Source organism: Stegodyphus dumicola, chromosome 3, assembly GCF_044657685.1.
Source record: "Stegodyphus dumicola isolate Sdum_Otavi_A_Nest chromosome 3, ASM4465768v1".
NCBI lineage: Eukaryota > Metazoa > Arthropoda > Arachnida > Araneae > Eresidae > Stegodyphus > Stegodyphus dumicola.
Genome location: NC_140770.1, coordinates 28,535,136 through 28,556,907, shown reverse-complemented (window position 1 = coordinate 28,556,907; position 21,772 = coordinate 28,535,136). Strand labels below are relative to the sequence as shown.

The following is a 21,772-nucleotide window of genomic DNA, read 5'->3' as shown; positions in this document are numbered from 1 at the left end:
AAATTCAAGTGTTTGAGTAATATTCCTCGTTTCAAAAATGAATAAAATATCAGTTGATGACAAGCCTCATTCTGGTCATCTTCCACAGCTTGAACACCCAAAATGTTGAAAAAATTCGTGCAGTCAACAATGAATATTGACAATGGACCATTGAAAGAAATTGTGGAATAGTAGGCAGTGACTTGGGAGTTCAGCACAGCAAATTTTGACATTCGATTTGAGAATGAAAAGGGTGGCTGCCAAATTAACAACTGCTGAACAAAAACAAGGTCGCATGGAGGCATGCTATGCTTTGAAAGAAGAGTCCCAAAATGGTCCAAACATTTTTAAAAAATTATCACAGGTGACAGAGCTTTGTGCTGTGCTTACGATCCTCACCCCAAGAAAAAGCTCATCTGGTGAAATGAAACACTACTTTGTAAAACAATGCTGATTTGTTTTTTCAGTGAGAGAAGAGTTGTCTATTTAGAGTTTGTTCCACAGGGTTAGACATTTAACGAATTTTTCTACATGGACATTTTGAAAAGATTGCTCAACAGTGTATGGTGGAAGCGGCCCAATTTTTGTCAGTCAGGTAACTGGGTTTTCCATCATAACAATACCCCTGTTCACACAGCCCTGCCTGTACGACAGTTCTTGATCAAAAATGGTATGACCCCCTTTTCCACACCCTTGTGACCTTGCTCCGGCAACTTTATTTTTTGTTTTGTAAAATGAAGAGAGACATGAAAGGAAATCATTGTGCTGATGTTGCTTGTGAAGGAAGAAAATAAAAAAAAAAAAACTACTACAGCTGTCAAATATTAAGAAAGATGAATTTAAGCAATGTTTTGAAAAATTGAATAAAAGATTAGACAGGTGTATTAGTGCAAGTTTAATGTACTTTGAAGGGGGTTGAAGGTTTACTTAAAATGTGAATAAATATGTTTAAAGAAAAATAAGTTCAGTTTCTTTTGGGTACCCCCTCGTATATTAATTAGATATGGTAAATAGCATTCTGCCCATCGAATCATCCACTAAAAATCGAGCTTATTAATAATGCAAAGTAATATATACATTTTTAGTTTTTATTGCAAAAACAACTTGTCTGATGTACTGTAAAATTTGATACCTTTGTCACCTATGTTTGTAGCTGGTCTTGTTGGCAGATAGAAACATAAATATGTTTAAGTACAGTCATTAATTCGAATACTCAATATAATTTAAAATCACATTATTTAGTGGATAGCTGTAACGTTTATTTGAACTGCGAACTTTTATACCAATTTCTTGCATTTAATGATGTTTTAATTGATAAGAGCATTTTTGTGGAACATTTTTTTCAGATTTTTCTACAAGATATTGGAATAAATTAACAGTATTTTATTTAGGAGAATTAAAAGATAATGTTTGGAACTTTTCAGGGCTTTTGTCTAATCTTTCACACTTTCCAAAATGCTCTAAAACTGCTCTTCTAATTGGCAAGTTAATTCCTTTCTGCATAATTTTATAGAAATAGAAGGGGTGAAATATTTTTTCATTTGAGCTGTCTGGCAACATGCATTTCTTATTTTCGGGTCATAATTATATACATTGCCTTTAGAAAAAAAGTTTATCTATGAGTAATAGATTTACGCATTTTTGAGTGAATGGTTATATCGAAAATGACAGAATTTCATAGTGGCAGACATATAAAAAATGTATCAAAAGAACATTTCTAGTTTGGAATGGATGGAAAAAAATCATGAACTTTCATTCTGCTATGTAAAGACTGTTAGTTAGGTTAGTTGTTGGGGGTGGGGTAGTTTGGTTCAGATATGGAAAATTATGTAGAAAAAGGGTTAACCTTCATTTCACATGAAGAAATGCCTTAGGATGTGTATTGTTATATTATTTTCCTTCCTTTACTTCACGTTCATAAGTATGGTATGGGATTTGTGCAGATTTGGAGTGAATAATGACATCAGCACTCAATGAAACACACTTTATTGACCAATATTAATCAGGTTAATCAGGACAGCTCCAAAATCACGTTTACGCAGTTGTCAAAGATCTATAAAACACTGAAACTCGGCGACACAGCCTTCAGGTTATCAGGCTATCGCGGTGAAGGCAGCTTCACTGCAAAGCGCCAGAGTACAACTCCCGACTCTGCTTGATCGTTCTCGGAACTTCACGTACTCTCGAGACTGCACACTATCATGGTGCACTCGATGACACACAGAGCACAGCTCCTGACTCTTCGTTTCAGTCATTCCTGTAGCTCAACACGCTCTCTCGATGATGCACTAACCACAATACACTAAGAGACTCTTTTGATGCACTTGACGACCCACTCGGCACTCGCTCTCCGGCTGTCAACTTGATTGACTGTTCACAGACTGACTGACTCACTAGATGAGACACATTAACTCGCACTGACTCTCTGCATACCAGCAGGGTTTATATAGCTTTTGGCTTTTGTTCGAGAGCATTCTGAGCTAAACTGGTAAGAGTTCGTTCCAGAAGGTTCTCCATCCCTCCATGGCATATCTGCAATTTTTTCGCCAAATGTGGCAACCCTAAACCTTCTGCACCTCGACATTTCGTAACATTATGTATTAACATAAAGTGAGACAGAAACTGTCCTGATCTCAAGATGTCAAATGTTACTTGAAAAAGTTGATAATGTAACATCCATGGTTAACTCAAAAAATTATTCCTTTCCATTTGAGTATAACTAAACATAATTTACACTACTAGAGAATAGTGATATAAAAAAAAGGGGGGTATTTGACAGCAATGAAGCTGGCATATGTTAGAGTTTGCAAAAGCAAGCAGTATTATTAGTGTGCTGTGTACATTCAAATAAAACTTTGGTGGTAATCCATTTTAAAGCCACATAAAGTATTTAATGAGGAAGGCTGCATTTGTGATGAAACAGAAGAGCATTCTTGTTGATCTTTCATCCCATAGGAAGTTGAAACAAAGTGACTTGACCATTTGTGACTTTTTTTCTTTGGGGGCTTATGAAGTCCTATTTGCTACTCTAGATGATATTTAAAAACACATCAAGCTGCTTTTTGATGTCTTAAGTCTTCAAATCAAGTATGTGGTTTGAGCTGAATTTTCGCATCAGTATTTTCCATGTAACAGGTGGCAATTGGTTGGGTACTCCTTTTAGCATTAAGTGATGCCCTTTCAAAACCAAGAACTGCTTTTATATTCACTCTGTATTATGTTTTCTGATACAAAATAGGAATTTTTAGGAATTGTTTGACAACTTGCCTCCATCATTGTATTTTGAGTTTTAGTTTAAACTCAAATTTATTATGTGCTTTGTTAATTTTAAACTTTCTGTTAAAAATAATTTCACTGTAATTAGCCAACTTCTTAGTCAATTTGAACTTTTTATTCATATACTTTTTTGGGGAAGGAGTAAAAATTGGTGGCGTATTGCCATATGGTAGCGACTTCAGATTTGGCTAATCTGTATTCCCAGCAAATACCAATTTGTCTATGTCCATTATATATATATATATATTAATAATACTCACTTTATCTTCAATTCAGAATGTTGTACATTTAATGCTCAGCATATGGATGAATATTTAGTACAGGAAATTTCTCTAGTATAGAATGAAGAGAGTTAGGTTAAAGAATATGCCTTTCTGGAAAACACAAAAACATAATTTTATCACTTATCTGTCATATACAATAAGAATGTATTCATTTTTCCATTAAGGTATACAGTTTGGATTGCAAAGCAAAGGGGCAGTGCCATTGTAAATGGCATCCTTGGGGGAAAAAATGGAAAAAAATCCCCCTTTCAGAGGGCAAAACATGGATAGTGTTTTAAATACTGAACAAAAACAAACCAATAAAGACAAAAAATGTTCATTCCCTCAAACCACCTGTGTAACCCCAAGCTCTTAAAATCTATTCATTACTTTTTTCCCAATAACAAGAAATTTCAAAATTTCTGTTGTAGCCCCAGCCTTGAAAAGAATCAAGTTCTTTGGGTCAAAAATCAGTGTTTCGCTGACTGAGATCATAACACAGTATGATCTCTTAAAATATTCTGTATTGTATATCCTGGGCGTCCAAGTATTGAGTGCTACACCTGTTGTACATAGTCTGTGTTTAGAACATAATTTCTCAACAGTATTATTATCAATCCCTTGATGAAATTTTAAGTGGTATATGGTAATGAAGGGGTCAGTTGCAAGGGCTGATAGCTGAGCATGCATTGGCTATTGATTAGCTTTATTAAGATCCCATTGATTACAAAATATGTATTAATAAAATTGATAATTAATTGTTTATTGATATAAAGCCTTATACAAATAGTCAAGTCTTAGCCAAAACGCATGGCTATGTTAAGTTTTGGAATTAAAAATCTTCCAAGAGACTGGTAAAATTAAAAATGTTATCAAATCAACATTATTTTGTTAACTTTTCCTACTTCTTACATAATGGAAGCCATAATTCAGTCAAGTCAGTGACTTGCTTCATAAAACAAGACGCAGGTTGAAAATTTCTGAATTGAGCAATTTAAAAATTAAGCTAAGCAATTTTATGTTTGAAAGTGATATTGTGTCTGAAAACTTGTTTATATTTGTAAAATAAAATAATAGAACATTCATCTGTTTTAAATAAACTGTTTTAAAAAAATTGTTCGTATTCACTTTAATTGTTATCTTTAAGTTATATTATGTGCAGTTATTTGTATTATTATTATTATTTATATGGTAGAGAAAAAGGTAAGAGGATTAACGAAGAAAACCATTCTTTTAAAAGGAGTCTATGCAAGAAAAGGGTTGGGAATCCGTAGTTTAGAACACAGAGAAAAATAGGGGTCAAGTATAAATAAGATTAATGTAAAAAATTTTTTGTTATCTAAATATCCTAAGTTTTTTGTAACTTTTCTATTGAAATTGCCTAAATTCTGTTAAAAATTATGAAAAATATTTAAAAAATGCAGAAGATATGTACAAAGTATGTTTTATCCAATTTTTATACGTTTGGATGTTCGCTGTAGATGCATTTTATATATTTGGAAGTTCACTGGACAGGATCAGAAGATGTAATTGTTATGTTTTCAGGTTTGTGATAAATCAGGATCACTGTAGTGAGGCCTAACACACATATAATATCCATATCACAATGGACTCCTGCAGTTTTGCATATCATAGGTTGGAGCAGTATGATATTAGGAAGATGCCATAATGTTTTGGCTGTTCTCAATGTGCATAGGCAAAAAGTCTTAACAAACTGCTTGCTTTTTCCCCCCTTTAGAGTAATTTCTTTTGCTTTTATTTTTATTCTGCTATATATATTTATGTTAAAACTTCAAAATACATTTATTATTAATTTTAAATTAAATTTTTAAGGTGTTGAACCTCAGCTTATAATACCCTCACCAACCCCAAATTCTTCAGATAACTTCTTTGCACCAATTAGTCCTGCAATATCTCATTCTTCAAATTATTCTGCATCTCAGTCTTTAGCATCAAATCATTCCACAAGCAAAGATATCATGGAAATGTTACAATCTGCCAATTCAAATGAATCAGCTCGTAATGGAGGAAATTTGAAAGGTAAAACTTTTTTTTTTTTTTTTAACTTTACTTGTGTACTGATCTTAGAATGCAAAATTTTATTTAAAGAAAAATCTGATTGTATGTCTTTTTTAAAAAGTTAGGTATTATGTACTTATCTGTGTTTCAGGCATGTTTTTTATTTACTTTTAATTCTTCTCTTTGCCATATAGCAATAGTATATTGAGTTTTCCAGGTAGTTAATATGTAAAATTATTAAGGAGACACAATGCCAAGAAAATTATCAAACTGTCAATTTTCTAAAGAACTAAATGATTTTTCTTATTGGTAATTTTTTGTTGCCATTCCTGTTTAAAAAAATGATGTTAAGGCCTTTTTAATTAAAATGGAGGTTTCATCCCCTCTTCCGTTTATCCCAAAAGAACTGGCTGTTGGTCTTGAAACTCTATTTGTTTCACTTTTCTTTCAAATCTCTTGCCATTCAGCAAAATGTAAGATATTTAATCTGTCTGTTATTGATGAACAAACTAAGCTATTTAAAAGCAGTATATGCGGTTCTTAAGATTTTTTACTTTCTAATTCAGGTAAATAAAAAAGCATTTAATTCATGAGCTAATTAAAAAAGATTAAATATTTTTGCAGAATAGATGTTACATATTTATTCCCTTTTCAAATACACAGAAGATATAATGTTCCCATGATAATCTAAATGTATATTCATCTAGTATCCTATAAAATGTTTTGATATTTCACCTGGGACATCTGTCAATAATCTCTATTAAACTTTAAAAGAAAACTTTCAGATTTATTATTGTGCATGCTTATTATTATGCTTTTGATAACTGGTCGTAGAGGTATCATTTGTAGCTATTTTAAAAAATCTGAACTACGAACTATTTAGATTTTTTCACTGTATATAATAGCAAGTAATTAAGAACTAATTATTAATAAATAAGTAATTACTAATCTTGTAATTAATAACCTAAGAGAATAATTTAAAAAATGGCTACAACCGTGCAATTATATATTTTTTTTGCAAAAATTATTTTATAATTATATCCTTAATAAAGTTTTAAACTTTTACAAAGAACAGATGAATATGTGTTTATTTCACAGCATATATGATTGGTTTTCCATCATATTGTCATGTTTATAAAACTTAGTAGCTGTTCTGATTATTGCCTTTCAATTCAAGAGTTTCAATTCAGAGCTTTTTTTCTTTCATTATCCCTTTTTTGTAGAATTTGAAAAGCCTTTTTTTTTTTTTTTTTTTTTTTTTTTAAATTTAATATTGGCTGGCATGTTATTTTCCATACCACTTTTACTTTCAGCTTAATGTCGTTCTTTTAACATTTCTATAATATATGTTAGTTTTTTTCACACATTTTCTGAACAGTATCATCGAATGCAACATATTCCTAATATGCATTTTTAATTTACCTTCATTGATATCCATAATGTTGACTATAGCTTACAATTCCATTGTAGATTTCATTAAATAAAAAGCTACAATATTAAATTTTTAAATATTTTGATTAACTGCTCCCTCAAGTATCGACATGATTTGCATAACTTCAAGCTTATGTACTTCAAATTCATTTGCATATGATTCAATTCTGTTTACCACTTAATCTCTTAACTTATATCAGTTATGTTATTTGAATTACAGTTAATGTTATTTGAAGGTTTTTGTTATATCTTGCCCTAAAGACTAAATGGCAAAAAGGGTGTTTGTAGGAAGAAAGAGTAATTTCATGTTTTTCAGAAAGACAGAGAATTATCTAGCATAATTGAACTTGGTTTTAGAATAATTTCAATAAAGAATTTAAAAAAAAAAAAAAAAAGTTTCAGAGTAAAAAAATTCTTGCAGTAGCTTATTTTAAATGTGAAATATTATCTGCTACTTTTAAATTTATTCATTTTTTAAATTTTTAAATTTCACATGTAAACGAGCTGTGAATTGAAGGATATATTTTTGCACTTTCCAGAGAAATATTCCTGTTTCATAAGTAAAAAATTTTATGAAATGTATGGTATTAAAATTTCTTAAGTGCAAAATAGCAACATTATTAATTTATTAGAAAGGTGAAAACCATCGGTTGTTACTTCAACGTGGAAAGAAGATCCCAAATGAATACTTGAAAAAAGTATGTAATATTTCTAAAGTTGCTAACAAGAGAAAATCCACCAATATGGAAATCAGTTGCAAAGCATTTAAATGCATATGTAACAAAAATAAATAAAATAATGAAGATTTACATCTTAAGAAAGCTAAAAAAATATAATGTTCAACAACTTCTGCTGAGGCATGTGGCTCAATTCAGAACAACCTTTAGAACTTTGCATGAAGATTATTTACCAGGAGATATATAGAAATGCATTGTGACCCTTGATAAAGCATGGATTTACCTAAATGACTGGAACAAAAAAAGGTCTTTATTAACAAAAAGAAAGAGAGAAAAGTGTACAAACTTGGTTACTTCAATGCAAAGAAAGTTTCAGTAAGGGGTTTATGATTGGCACAGAATTCTTTTACAATGGAAAATTAGAAATAAGAAGAGTGAAAAAAGTCAACTCAGCATACTGTTGAGAAAATTTTACATCCAGTTTTTAAAAAGAATTTCCCTTTCTTTATCCAGTAACTTTTAAAAAAGTGAAACTTCAATAAGGCAAAGCAAAAAGTCATATTTTGAAATGTTCCACTGCATTTCCTAGTGAAATGAAGTTGTATTGCATATATACTTTTCCAGCGTATTCCTGCAAAGTTCCTCGACATTTCAACTAAGGGCAATTGGACTCTGCTTTCTTAAGAATTCTTTTTAAGCGCAAACCCAGTGCCATGGATGGACTCTGGAAAATAGTGGAAGACAAATAAAAATCAATTCAATAATACCCTTGCAAATTTTATGAAAAACCCTTCTGTCATGGAAATCACACAGAGAATAAAATACACACACACGTATATATATATATATATGTCATAATAAAAGCAAAGGAAATAACGGAGCAGTGTAAATGCGTGATTAGATCCATATTGAAGAAGAATTTTGATTGCGTAGTATTTAAAGAACTTGGCAGTCGAGGCAGTTTTAATTCCATTTTTATTTCCAATTGATATTTGTGGCCACAATCACTTGGCATTCTAGTCGTGCCTTTCCACAGAAGATTTACATTTTTGATATTTTTTAGATAGAAAGCAAGCCAGCGAAATTACATCTTAGCACAGTAGAGAGCAAAAGCTGAAGTGCGTAGTTATGAAAGATGGAAGCACGCGAAGAGAAAAGTTTTGGTTTACAATTCGGTGATTGGTCGTCAAGAGGCATCTGGTATTAACGGTTACGTAAGATCGCATGATTAATTTGAATGATGCAATGCAGATAAGTTATTACAATTTTAGAATAGAGAGGAAGAATTAATGTTTATAGTTATATTATAATTCTGATTCATACATTTTTATCTTACATATATATATATATATATATATATTATGAAATAAATTGTATTTCATGAAACTTTTTATTGATTGATTTTTAGATTCTGTGAAAACTGTAAAAGAACTGGAAGCTGATTTAAAACGTATTGTTTTGGGGGACAAGAAGCAGCAAGAAGAAAGATCTGCTTTTGATAAACTGGTAATTATTTTGCTCTATTTTTTCTTTTCTATCGATTAATTTTTGGAATTCATGCATATAATTTATGTTGTATCAATATTTTTAGTTGCAGCATATGTCAGATTCTCAAAGCACACCTTCTGCATCTATGAGTATGGGGCCTCTTGATAAATCTAAAGCTTTGCAAGAACAGGATTTGTTGCAAGATATTTTAGGTGGCCCTCAAGCTTCATCTGTGTCACCTATGCTTCAGCCCTTTCAGATGTTCAAAGAGGAGAAGCAACAGGTTCCTCAGCTTACACCTGGTAAATCTGTATACCTGCTTTATTTGTTCATTTGGAAAATCATTTATTTGCTCACTATGAAAGAGGTAAAAATGTAAATAGCATGACTGTGATGTTTTAAGATACATACTGACCTTAAACTTTTTGTTTTTTAAAATGTACTGATCGAGTTATGACTTATTTGATTTGCATTAATAAAATATCGAAATTCAAAAACTTTGATAAAAATTGTTTCAAAGATTTATTTTAAATCATTGTTATTTTCTTCATGAAATTATTTATTGGCTAATTTAGAGTGAAAGTCCTAGCATTATTATTATTATTATTATTATTATTTTTTTTATTTCTGAATATGAGTTTCATGTCTCAAATATATAAGACATTTTGAGATTTTTTCCCTTTTGATTACCTAAAATATAAAAAGTGTAACAAACGATACAGTGCGATAAAATACCTCTTCCATTACTACAAAAGGCCTTTTTTTTTTAGTCTTGGAAATTAAAGTGTATAAAGGTGGTCAGGAATAAGGGTTTTATCAAATATAACATTTAAAACATAAAAAAATTACAAAAAATATTTCTGTAATTACAATGAAAATAATTTAAAAAAGGCATGCCAGCAGCCTCTGTGTTAATAATACTTTTGCTTATTTACCTATATTGTACTTACCTGCTAAACTTATACCAATTTCATTTAGGTATGTCACATTCTCAATTTCCCCAGTCTAATCAGCAAACCCAAAATGAAATGTTTGCACATATAATGCAGCAGAAACAACAAGAACAGCATATGCAACAGATTCATCAGCAGCAGTTGCAACAACAGCAAATGCAAAATCACATGCAACAGCAAAATCAACAGTCTCAAAATTTAAATGTTCAAGGATTTACGGTAGATATGCTGGCTAAAATTCTTGGCACTTCATCTCAAGCACCCATAAGTCCATCATCAGGACTTCATCAGTCTGCCTCTGCACCTGCATTGAATCGAAATGATCCCCAAATGTTAAACAGTAAGTTGGTTTTCATACTAAATTTCTGTAACTTTGATGTAAAATGGGAAATTTTTTTCTTCATACACATTTTGTGTATCCTTTGACAATATATTAAAAAATTATCCTGTTATATGGTGTCCATTTTGTCTGTTATATGGTGTCGATTGAACAGTATATCTCAGCTGGTCTGTGTTTAATTTTGCTGGTTTTATGCATTGCTATGAAATAACAATTATAAAATTAATTTATTTTTGAATATGATCATGAATATGTTCATATAAATTTATGGTTGGAACACTATATGAAATTTTATAAATATATTCAAGGTAGCCCTTTTGAACTTTTACTTTGTTGGCATTTTTAAGTTTATCTAAGTTTGTTGTATATATCTGAATTATGAAAGCACATTTTTATTTTTTCTGCGTCTTCCATAGATTATTTATATTTAAAGGTGAAACATCAGAATCTTCTAGTGGAACAAATCTTAAAAAAGAATTGTGAACTCAAACCTTTGTGAGTTGTAATTAAGTTTTTTTTTTTTTTTTGGGGGGGGAGTTGCCATTTAAATCTTAATCTAAAAAGAATTGTGCAACATTTTAACTTGAAGCTTTGTAAATTTGGCACTTGTCAGTTTTACCTACATCCAGTGATTACTTGCCAAGTTTGCCATTGTTTTTCACCAAATGATGTAACAAAACTAATTGTTAAGCATTATGAAATCATTAGAAGTTTTTTGGGAGGGAGTTTGAAGTAACTTTCAGTTTAGTGAAAGTGAAGATGTTGCTTTCTTCTAAGAAAGGGGTATTTTTACTCTATCTGTATTTGTGAAAATAGGCATGAAATGATGAAATTATGTATCGATCCAGAAGCCACATGGAGATGCAGTTTGAAAAACTGTCGGGGGGTAGGCAGCTGATTTGATGACTGTTTTTCACTGCTTAAAAATCATATTCCAAACAATTGTAAGATTTATGTCGCTGAAATGAAGATTTTCCCCCCTCATTATTTAAAAGCACTATCTTACAGCACATTGTTAGTATGTTTTGGCCACCGCAAAGTTTTATGTTGTCTTTTAGAAGCATTTGTTAAAAAAAAAAAAAAAAAAAAAAAAAAAAGGATTTAATTTGTATAATTTTAGTGAACCTGGCTCATCAAGATCACTTTGTGACAGCTCTAAATGTCAAGCATTCTGTGTTTAACCTTTTTGCGATGGCGAACCTTCGTTTAAGACGCTCGTGCGGGATGGAAAGGAATTGAAAGCAGTCACCGAACAGGACGGAGGTTTTGCATTGCTAAGCCTAATTTTATATATATAAAGGGGGGGGGGAATTTCACTTCTAGCATCATACTTTTTGGTATCATTTTAGATTATTACTTGAGCTCTTATATATGTTAAAATTAGCACTTAATAACGTTTTTTCTTTATTTTACATGAAAATATACCTAAAAAATTGCTTATCTTGTAAACTAATTTTCGGAAGCGCTATTCAAATTATTCCGAAGTTTTTAATTGATAAAATCTATCAGTAAAGTTTAAAATTAATAAAACAACACAATAAAGACTATTTACAGTAAAAAGTAACAAAATTTTAAATGAAGACTGAGTGCGGTAAATCTTGAAGCACGGAGAAGTATCACTTTCTAACTCTTTAGAAAATGAATCATCACTCTCATCTGCATTAGTAAATGGTTCACTAACCATATGAGGGTATTCTTCCTCTGATAAATAGTGCCTTCCCGCCATAATAGACTGGAAGTGAGGCTTTCCGAAATAATAAGAGAAGAAACGGAAATATATCTGAAGGCAATGCAAAACGTAACAGAAATCCACATAGTAACCCTAAAAAGACTGTACATAGTAGAGGGAAAAAAATGGAATAAAAAAAGGAATTGGATGTAAATCAGATACGAATGTTTATATGAGCACGGGGATTTAAAGAGCCCACCTCTGTTTACGCTTTCTCGCTGCACCCCACCCTCGCAACAGTTGATGAGTAAAATATCAAACTCAAGGTCAGAAACTTAAAATTGTGTTTATTTCGAAAGTAATGGATATAGGATGCCATATAGTGGCCTTCAGAAAAATGTTCCTGCAAATGCATATACACATCACCTGGCCTCTGAATGCAATCTTTAGTAATGCATGGATGGGACACCAGCTGTAAGAAATGTTCTTAGGGAATGCATATGTGGACGCCCATCCTGGAAGGGTTAATACAGTACAAAGTCTGTAATCCGGACTCGGCGGGACTTCGGCGGTTCCAGATTAAGGTTTTTTCCAGATTATAGGTCATGAATTTAAATCTGGTAAGATGGCATGCAGAAATTATACAATTAAAAATATGAAACCGTAATTTATGAAATAAAGAGCAAATATGATCTAAAGGGTATCAAAATTTACAAAAAAAGAGCTTAATATTTATTTGTTTATTTTATTAAACATTTCTTTCAATGTAAGTTGTTTAAGTTGCTTCGTTTTTTGTACTAATACTTTCTCTTTAATTCTATAAACAGACGTAATTTCTTGTTCAGTTACAAAGTTCCACTCTTCAAGTTTTGTAATTGCTGTGTCGAGAATACCAACTAACTTGTCAATCAAAATTTTTTCGTTTTCAATAACCTCTCTGTCACTTTCTTCACTATCGGAAGCAGTATTTTCTAGATCTAGAACCATACTATAGATTTAGCCATCTGTTAATTGATTGATGGTTGGGGCATTGACGTTGCAATGAAAAACTTCTTTTAGATCATCTTCATTTATTACCGCTGTTCCACATTTCTTTACAAAACCCAATAACTGGAAAATTTCACCTTTAGTTTGCGATGTCCAAAAACCTTCAAATTCGCAGCTGTCATCTTCATCATCCTCACCATGAAATATGGTAGCTGGCCAAAAATTAGTCCCAGCATTTTATAACGTATCTGGAGACACATCCTCCCACGATCTTTCGATGCTTTACACAGCAGATTTTATGCTAAAAAAAATTCAAAAAAAAAGTCTTGAATAGTTTTGTTTTGCCATTATTTAAGAAATTTAACATAGATTTTAAAAATGCTACTTTATATTTGCACTTCAGCATGTGCACTATTCCCATATCCATAGGCTGCATGATAGATGTACAATTTGGAGGGAATAATAATATGGATACATTATCTTTCACTAAAACTTTAAGTGAAGTATGCGCCGAACAGTTGTCAACAATGAGGACTATTTTTGAGTCATCAGGTAAACCAACCGAATTAAAACATCGCCAAGCCTCTGGTATAAAATGATTTTCAAACCAATCATTCATCAACGCTTGTGTCATCCATGCTCTTTTATTTGCGCGATATGTAATGGGGAAAATCTTTACTCCTTTAAATGCTCGAGGTCGTGCATGTTTTCCGATTAAGAAAAGTTTGCACTTGTGCGTTCCTGCAGCATTTGCGTATGTTAAAATTGTTAGTCTCGCTTTGGAATCTTTGACACCAGTTGGAGCCTTTTCTGTATAGGTTGCCAAGGTATTTCGCAGTACATATTGCCTGAAAAGACCAGTTTCATCAGCATTGTAAATTTGTTCTGAAGATAATAGTTCACTAGTAATGAGTTCAATGAATTCATCTGTAAATTGTTCAGCATCAGCTGAGATGGATATGCCTTTATCCATATTTTGCAGCAATTCCACTTTTTGTTTGATGGACATCAAAACATGCTTTTGCTTTGTAGATCCTTTGGCAGCTCCAGAATTGAAAATTCTTTTTGACATAATTGAAAGTTCAAGCTTAATTTTATAAAATTGCTCTAACAGTCTGCAAAAATAAGCCAGATCCAATTAGAAGATTAAGGAACAGTGCAATCTGCAGCATTAACTGAAATGCCTTAGAATCAGTAAAGGTAATTTTAGCCTAGCTTATACCGTCTGTTATACATTAAACGTGCATGCGTAAAGCATACAAAAAAAAGTTTGTGGCTTTGAGGTCCAGATTATAGATCATTCCGGATAATGGACGTCCGGATTACGGACTTTGTACTGTATATGTAATTTTTTCCTTGAAATAATTCTCCTTTCTGTATGCTTGCTTCAATTTTAAATATTTTAGATAAGTGCAAATAGCTTAATTGTAAATTAAAAAGTGTTGTTGATAGAGAAATCAAACTCAAGATTCAAGAATTTTAATTATATATTAAGTAAATTTAATTTGTTTTTAATAAAAGTGTAATTTAAAAAATAGTTTTAAATAAAATAAAGACCTCTCCAATCTTATTAAGTATTTGAAGGATTAATTCATCTTACGAAATAAGAATTTTTTACTCAGTATTTTACCTTTTTTGCCATGCATAGTACAGAAATTTAAATTATTTAGTTTTATACGTAAAAATAGCTGCTTGAGTGATTTTGATTTGATGCATTTAAAGGTATATTTTATGTAGCTGAATTTCTTCTTGATATTTATGTGTTTCAGGTGTACTAATCAGAAGAGAGAATATATTTAGAATTTTTATTTTAGTAGTTTAGTTTCCCACCTAATTTGTTGAATTTATCTTTTTTTCAAGAATTTGAGTCTAAAGATATTCGACAGATTTATAATTAGACTTTTTGAAATTATGTATAGGCTCTTATAACATAAATTGATAACTCATCAGATAAAATGTATGTGTTTCATTTAGAGGCATTAAAAAAAGGAATTTTTTGCTATTATTATTTCTAAAATATGTCCATAAATGCAGAAATCTTTTTGCAAATCTAATACACTTCAGTGTGCTTGCTGTTAGTTGTGCAGCAAATGTCTAAATCAAGGGTTCTCAACCGTTGATACACGTACCACTGGTGGTATGAAAGAGAAAAATAGGTGATATGCAAAGAAGCAAAGTATTTTTAACTATTAAATTCAAAAATTAATATCCCACCATCCTGATTGTGTTTTTTTCTCTAACATTCGTAAATTTATGCTATCTGAGCTTTGTTCAAGAGTGATGGTACTAAAGGTTTTCAATTTTTGTTTAGATGGTTGAGTCAAAAGGTAGAGAACTGCTGGTCTAAATGACAGTTTAGTTCAGCCTATATCTTCTGATGCCTTTGTGGCATTGTGTTTAGCAATATGGTCTTTTGTTCAAATACTGCAAGTCACATACTTTATCTTTAATCAAATCCCATCATTCTGGAAATTTCTTACATTGACGTGTGAATACAACAGAAGAAACAAATTTCCAGTATGATTTGCGATACAACATCTATCTGTAATATGTCTAGATAAATAATAAAATATATAGTTCATTTTGAAAAGAGAGAGAGAGAGAAATGATTTTATCCTTCAATATTTCACGGTATGTATTGCATTAGGGAGATTCCTGTTCATTTCCTACAAAGTAAAGGAAGTACAATGACAAAAAATTTAGAGTATCGTATTTCAACAAAAGTATCCATCTCAACCGCTGTCAAAAGTATTTGAACAATGTTTTTACATGACATCTGTACATATAGACAGAATAAAGGAGTAGTCTTGCTAAAAGGGATTGTAAAATGGATTCAGTATAGATATTTCATTTTCGTCTGTACATACATATGTATGTATTTAGCCTTTAGAATGAGTAGCCATAGAACATTGGAATTTTGTATGATGAACTGCTATAATGTCTAGTTATGCACTTTCGTTTCCCATTGCAATTTGACTGCACCAATCGTATATATATATATATATATGTGTGTGTGTGTATTCCCACTCTTACCTGGCTCACTGAGCTTAGTTTTGTTCTTTTATGTTGGTAAATTGTGCATTTTTTGCTTTAAAAGTGATGGAATTATGTGTTTTTTATGCCTTTAGTTAATCTGCATAGAATACTTGTACATTATCAAGAATTTAAAGGTTTTAAGTATTGATTTAAGCCTAATGAACTACCATTTGTTACATTTGAAACTCGGTAAAATAATGAATTAAGTCCATTTCTGCACCATTAATGTCTTTTTGCAAAGTGAGATGAAAAGTAAACTCATTTTTGTGCACCAGAAAATCCGCCTTTTTAACCACCGGCTGAATTGCTTGTTTTTGAGTAGAAACTCTGTTTTTTTTTTTTTTTATTTATTTAATACTCTTTTAACTATATTTGGTGTTCTATGTTTTCTGGTATTTTACAATTTTTGATTGGAGATGTTTTGAGTTTTATGTATTTTTGCTTTGAAGCAAAGTTTGACTTGAATTAATTGAATGAAAAATATATCTGTAATGAAATTCGAGGAAATGCATTTAAATGAAAGGCAGCAAAAAGTGTGTATAATTTAATAGGCCATATAAAGAAGTCGTGGTATACACATCAGATTTTTAGTTTACATTTTGCCTCATGTATGAGGATGCTTTTTGAAATTTAGCTCCTGCAAAGAATTGTTCTTACTAATTAGCTTTTGGTGGCTAAATTATTTTAATTTTTTAAACTCGTGCATTAAAATTCTTGTAAAACTAATATTTTATGTATTTATTTATTTTTTTAAGTGAAAAATCTATTTAGTGTAAAAATATTAGTCATGGAATAATTGGAACACATATCTTCCTTGGCCTTATTGATGTTTACTCATTTAATGACAAACCTATTACATGTTAAAATTAAAAAAAATACTTTTTAGATAATATCTTGTCAGTATTTGCTTTGATTTCCTTGTTGGTGTAAAAGGATTATGGAGTTCATATTTAATGTGATAGTTTAATAGATTTTATTTCAGATAAAGTTTGTGTTTTTTTAATATATATCATGATTTAAGTTATTTATTATTTTTAATGTTTTATAGCTGTTTTGCAGTATCAGAGGCAGCGGGAACTTTTGTCTTCCATATTAAAGCAACAACATTCTAGCCAAAATTTGTCACAATCTAATGTGTTACAGCCAATGTCACAGCGCCGTTGTCCGTCCGCTAAAGATATACCAATTCAACAGACTTTAGGACTTCCTACACTGGGAATAAGTCCTCGTCAGTCACCGTTGCCGCCTGAAGCCATTGGCTCAACTATTCCTAATCAAGGTCGCATACCTTCACCTCTTGGTAAATATATAATTTTTAAAGGTGTTTTGATATGCCAATTACATTTTTATTTAATTTTGTACAGTTTTAAAAATTATTAAACTTAATTTTGATAACTCATTTAATTTCACAAATGTTGCACATATTTCATTCTAGTGTTTGGTCAGCAGCCACCAGCATTAAGCCATGCACCAGCACCAATTCATCCTGCTGCTTTAGTGCAAGCAATGGCTCAGAATGCTGCTAGTTCTAATACTTTACAGGTGCAGGTAGGAAAATTTTTCTAATTCTTTGTAGAATTTTGTTTTATTGAGCTTAAATCTATTTGGAAGTAGAAGGGGACTGAAATTAAGGATAAACTAATTTTCTGGCTCTCCTTTCCCGATACATTAACTGCTATTTAACATAGTGTTTGAAGTGTAAAGCAGAGTAAAATAAGCTGGATTTTTGTTATTTTTTTCTTATGAATACAGAATAAAATGTGGTGCTCTGTCATTTTTTATGTGAAGTAGCAGCATAACTTAAAAAAGGTATTTTCATTCATAGGAATTGTGTATCTTGTATCACATATTAAAAACTCAAAATTTTTGTTTCATATGTACCGTACAAAGCCCAAGATCTGGAATCGGTGATTCCGGATTTTAGATCATCGATTTAAATCTAGTAAGACTATATCCGGAAGTTATAAAATTAAAATTATAAAATGTATTTGTGAAGTAAAGAAGCATTTATGATCTTAAAAGAATCAAAAATATTTTTTTTTGGGGGGGGGAAACTCCTCCACATTAACATGTTTTGTTTCATGAAATATTTTTTCAACATAAGTTGTTTAAGCAGTTTCTTTTATGTGCTGCAAAGTTTCTTTGTTCAGGTCTTGTAACTGTAGACTCAAAAATTACCATTAAGTTCTCAATTGAATTTTTTTCATTTTCAGCAACTTCTGTGTTGCTATCTTCACTATCAGCAGCGATGTTTTCCAGACTCAAAATTATGCTACATGTTTTGCTATCTGTTAATTGATTGATAATTGGAGTACTGTCATTACAATGAAGACATAAGCTGTGTCATCTTCATTTTAGATTTCCATTAGCATCACGTACTCCATTAATTGAGAATTTTTGGATCCTTTGCTGTTAAAAACCACATTTGGGAAAGAGGCATACTTCCTTGGTATTGGGCATCACCAGTTTAGTTTGGTTTCTTTCTGATGAACTATGTTTTTCATCTAATCAGTTTAATTGAAATAAATTTTTATGATTCGAGATTTGTCGAGAAATGACATGCAGCTACCATATTTTTTCAGACAGAAGGCAAGAAGCATGCTCTGAAAAGAATAACTGCATCATAAAATTGTGACTTGAAACTGAAATAGTGATATTTTTCTCTCTTCTTACTGCAAATTTTGCGATAGTGTAATAGTTTGACTGGGATTGCGGTGGAATACTTTAATTGTATCATCTGTATTTAGCATTTTTTTGCATATTCTATTAATTAATAAATTCTACTTTTTTAATTGTAGCATTATCCGAAAATCTTCAAATTTGTAGTTGAAATATGGCTAAATGAAATCATGAAATATGGCTATATAGCTATAAAACAGACCCATCTTGGTTTCTTTTGGCATCTTATGTAATCAGTATAGTTGGCAGCCGATATAAATAAAATGTATTCATAATTCAAAGCAAAGTGTACCTTTATTAAGTTGTCACAAATTAGTTAAAATTTATAATATTTATTAAATTGTGAGAACAATTTAATCAGAACTCCAGCTACCTATGCACACATATTTTTAAATATCTGCAGACCTGTCATTATCTGCAGATTTTTAAAGTAAAATATTTCAAAAATTCTTGATCTTGCTGCTGCATAGATTTCAGAAAGGCTGCTTTCTTTTATATTTGTGTAAGATTCCAATATCCATTAACTGACTGGCAGATATAAAATTTCAAGGAAAGAGTTAAACGAAGATGCTGTCTTTTTAAACACTTTAATAAGATAATAATAGAATGAACAAAAGAATAAACTGATCAAATTAAGAGTCAAGGAAGAGCTAGCTAAGCTTAAATTAATTGGAACCTTTTTCATTTTCCTTCTCTGCTGCATTCAACAAAAGGAAATCTTTATGTGCAACATTTCACTTCAAACATTGATCTTTGAGGTTCACTTAGTATGTACAGGGTTAGGTAAGTTAGGAAATGTTGTCCCCACAACAGTTCAAGAGCTGAAAACGAAAATGATTCCTTAGCCAGCAGGTATTTTAAGCTGGAACAACATGCAAGATAATTCAATATTGTAGCGTATAATGTTTTTTTTTTCGGGGGGGGGGGAGACTTGGCTAATAGGGACAAAAATTAAAAAAAAAAAAAAAAAAGTATGGAAGTTTTGGTTAATAGACCATTCTGGTTATTGGATGTCTGAATTTCAGACTTCGAATTGTATTTTCAATTATTTGATGTTCATTATTATAGGAGTTAAGCAACAAGACTCAGCTTAATAAATTTGCATGACTAGTTTCGAAGATATAAACATAAAACCTTCTTTGGCTGCAGAAGTGCAAAAAAGTGTATTTAAACTTTTGAAAAGTAGTCCTGCAAATTCATGATTGTGATGATTCTTGTTCGACTCCTCGCATAACCAAGCATATTATTTTAACTCAGATATGTGTTCTCTATTTTAACTTACATTTTAAAGGTAAAATTTTTAAATAAATCAATTTTATGACAAAGTTACAAATTATTTTCAATTTATATTCATTATTTTTTTTTCCTAGTTTAAAATCTTATATCAGATATACAGTAATGAAATAATTATTTTTTATAAAAATGTCTAATTTAAACTTGTGATATATACATGTAGTTTTTCATTTGTTAGTTATTTGTACTTTGTCCAAATCATGAGATAGAAGTGTACAGCATTTAACCAGTTTTAGAAACAGGGTAGACTGTCAATATGCATTAAGACTCCCAATTAACAGAGGTAATAATGAAGGGCAGCTAAAAAACACAGGAAAGAGAAAAAACATACATTGTAATTATCAGTAAAATACTGTTAATGGAAACTTAATCTGAAGAATAAATTGATTTGATTGTGTAATTTAAATCAGTGTTTGAAATGAAAAGAACACACCATGATGAAACCTGCATTATGAATGGTATTAAAGAACACTGTTTGTATAAAAGCTTGCAGCGTCATTGCATTTGAATTAAAGCGGGGATTTGTGCCAATTTCTAGTTGGAAGTCCTTCATAAAAAAATCGTTTCTTAGGCAAATAGTCCTGGTGTGCTTTGATCATTATTTATTATTCTGTAATTATATAATGTGTTCTAATCTAATTAAATTGTGCAAAGTTATTCTTATTCATAAAAGAAACAATATTTTATCAATTGACAAAATGACTAGGATTTACCAAATTGTGTAAAGGAAGCTATGAGCTTTTATTGAAAATGTAGAATATTACTGAAAATCTGAGAATACTCCATTTATTATACAGTACAAAGTCCGAAATCCAGACGTCCATTAACCTGGAATGATTTAAAATCCATACCTCAAAACCACCAACAACGTTTTCTTGTAGGCTTTATGCATATGCATTTGATCCCCCTCCATGCTTAATAAAACATCTGGAGAGTTCCGATTCTTAATTTCACTTCGACACTAAATAAAATATCTTGTTACTGAAGAAACAATCATTTTAGCATAAATTTGTATGATCAGTAATTTGGCTTCATTGCTACATATCTGCTTGGCTTGCATCTCAAACCGAAACATTCCACATAGATACATCCTTGATCTGACGCCAACCTGGGGAATCATTATTTATTATACTTTCCTTTTATCACCACATGTTTATCAAAACATAACAAATTGAGTAATGATGTACTTATGTAGCGATGCCTAAACAAGTTTTTTATGTTAGTAATTGAGTAATAAAGAAGTGTAATAACCTTTTATGTTGACATTACGCTTGGCGATGATTACAGATCCTCTGGCTGATCATCCTGCAATTTCCACGGTCAACTCAAATGTAACAAAATTTACTTATCCCGCGATTTCTGTGGCATATGTTTTTCTTCCTTTATTGAGGAGTGCATCCCATTTTTTCCCTATTTAACCATTGAAAAAAATTATATGCAGTATTAGGCCTTTAGTTTACGTTTTGGCCAACAGATATCGTTAGTTGCCCACTAAATTGCGGCATTTGAAGGCACGTGGTATTAGCGCTCAAACATCACTTTTTGCCGCTTTTTTCTTACAGAAATGGCTGCTAGAAAATGTTATCTTGATTATTTAATTAAATTATTGAATTATTAATTAGATTTATTGAATCTGGTGCCAAAACTGTGAAGTTGGACTTTGCCTTGAACCCTGTTTTGAA

At 31.0% G+C, this 21,772-nt stretch overlaps 1 protein-coding gene across 4 annotated transcripts in view; it reads left to right on the top strand.

Moving 5' to 3' along the window:
- Positions 1–21,772, top strand: part of LOC118193384 (uncharacterized) — a 78,407-nt gene that overhangs the window by 31,329 nt on the left and 25,306 nt on the right. For all 4 annotated transcript variants that reach the window (XM_085812683.1, XM_085812684.1, XM_085812682.1 and 1 more), the window contains 6 exons: positions 5,352–5,558; positions 9,054–9,151; positions 9,237–9,435; positions 10,112–10,426; positions 17,167–17,418; positions 17,554–17,666. In XM_085812683.1, the coding sequence (XP_085668809.1) occupies positions 5,352–5,558; positions 9,054–9,151; positions 9,237–9,435; positions 10,112–10,426; positions 17,167–17,418; positions 17,554–17,666 (1,184 nt within the window). The remainder of the gene's footprint in view (positions 1–5,351; positions 5,559–9,053; positions 9,152–9,236; positions 9,436–10,111; positions 10,427–17,166; positions 17,419–17,553; positions 17,667–21,772) is intronic.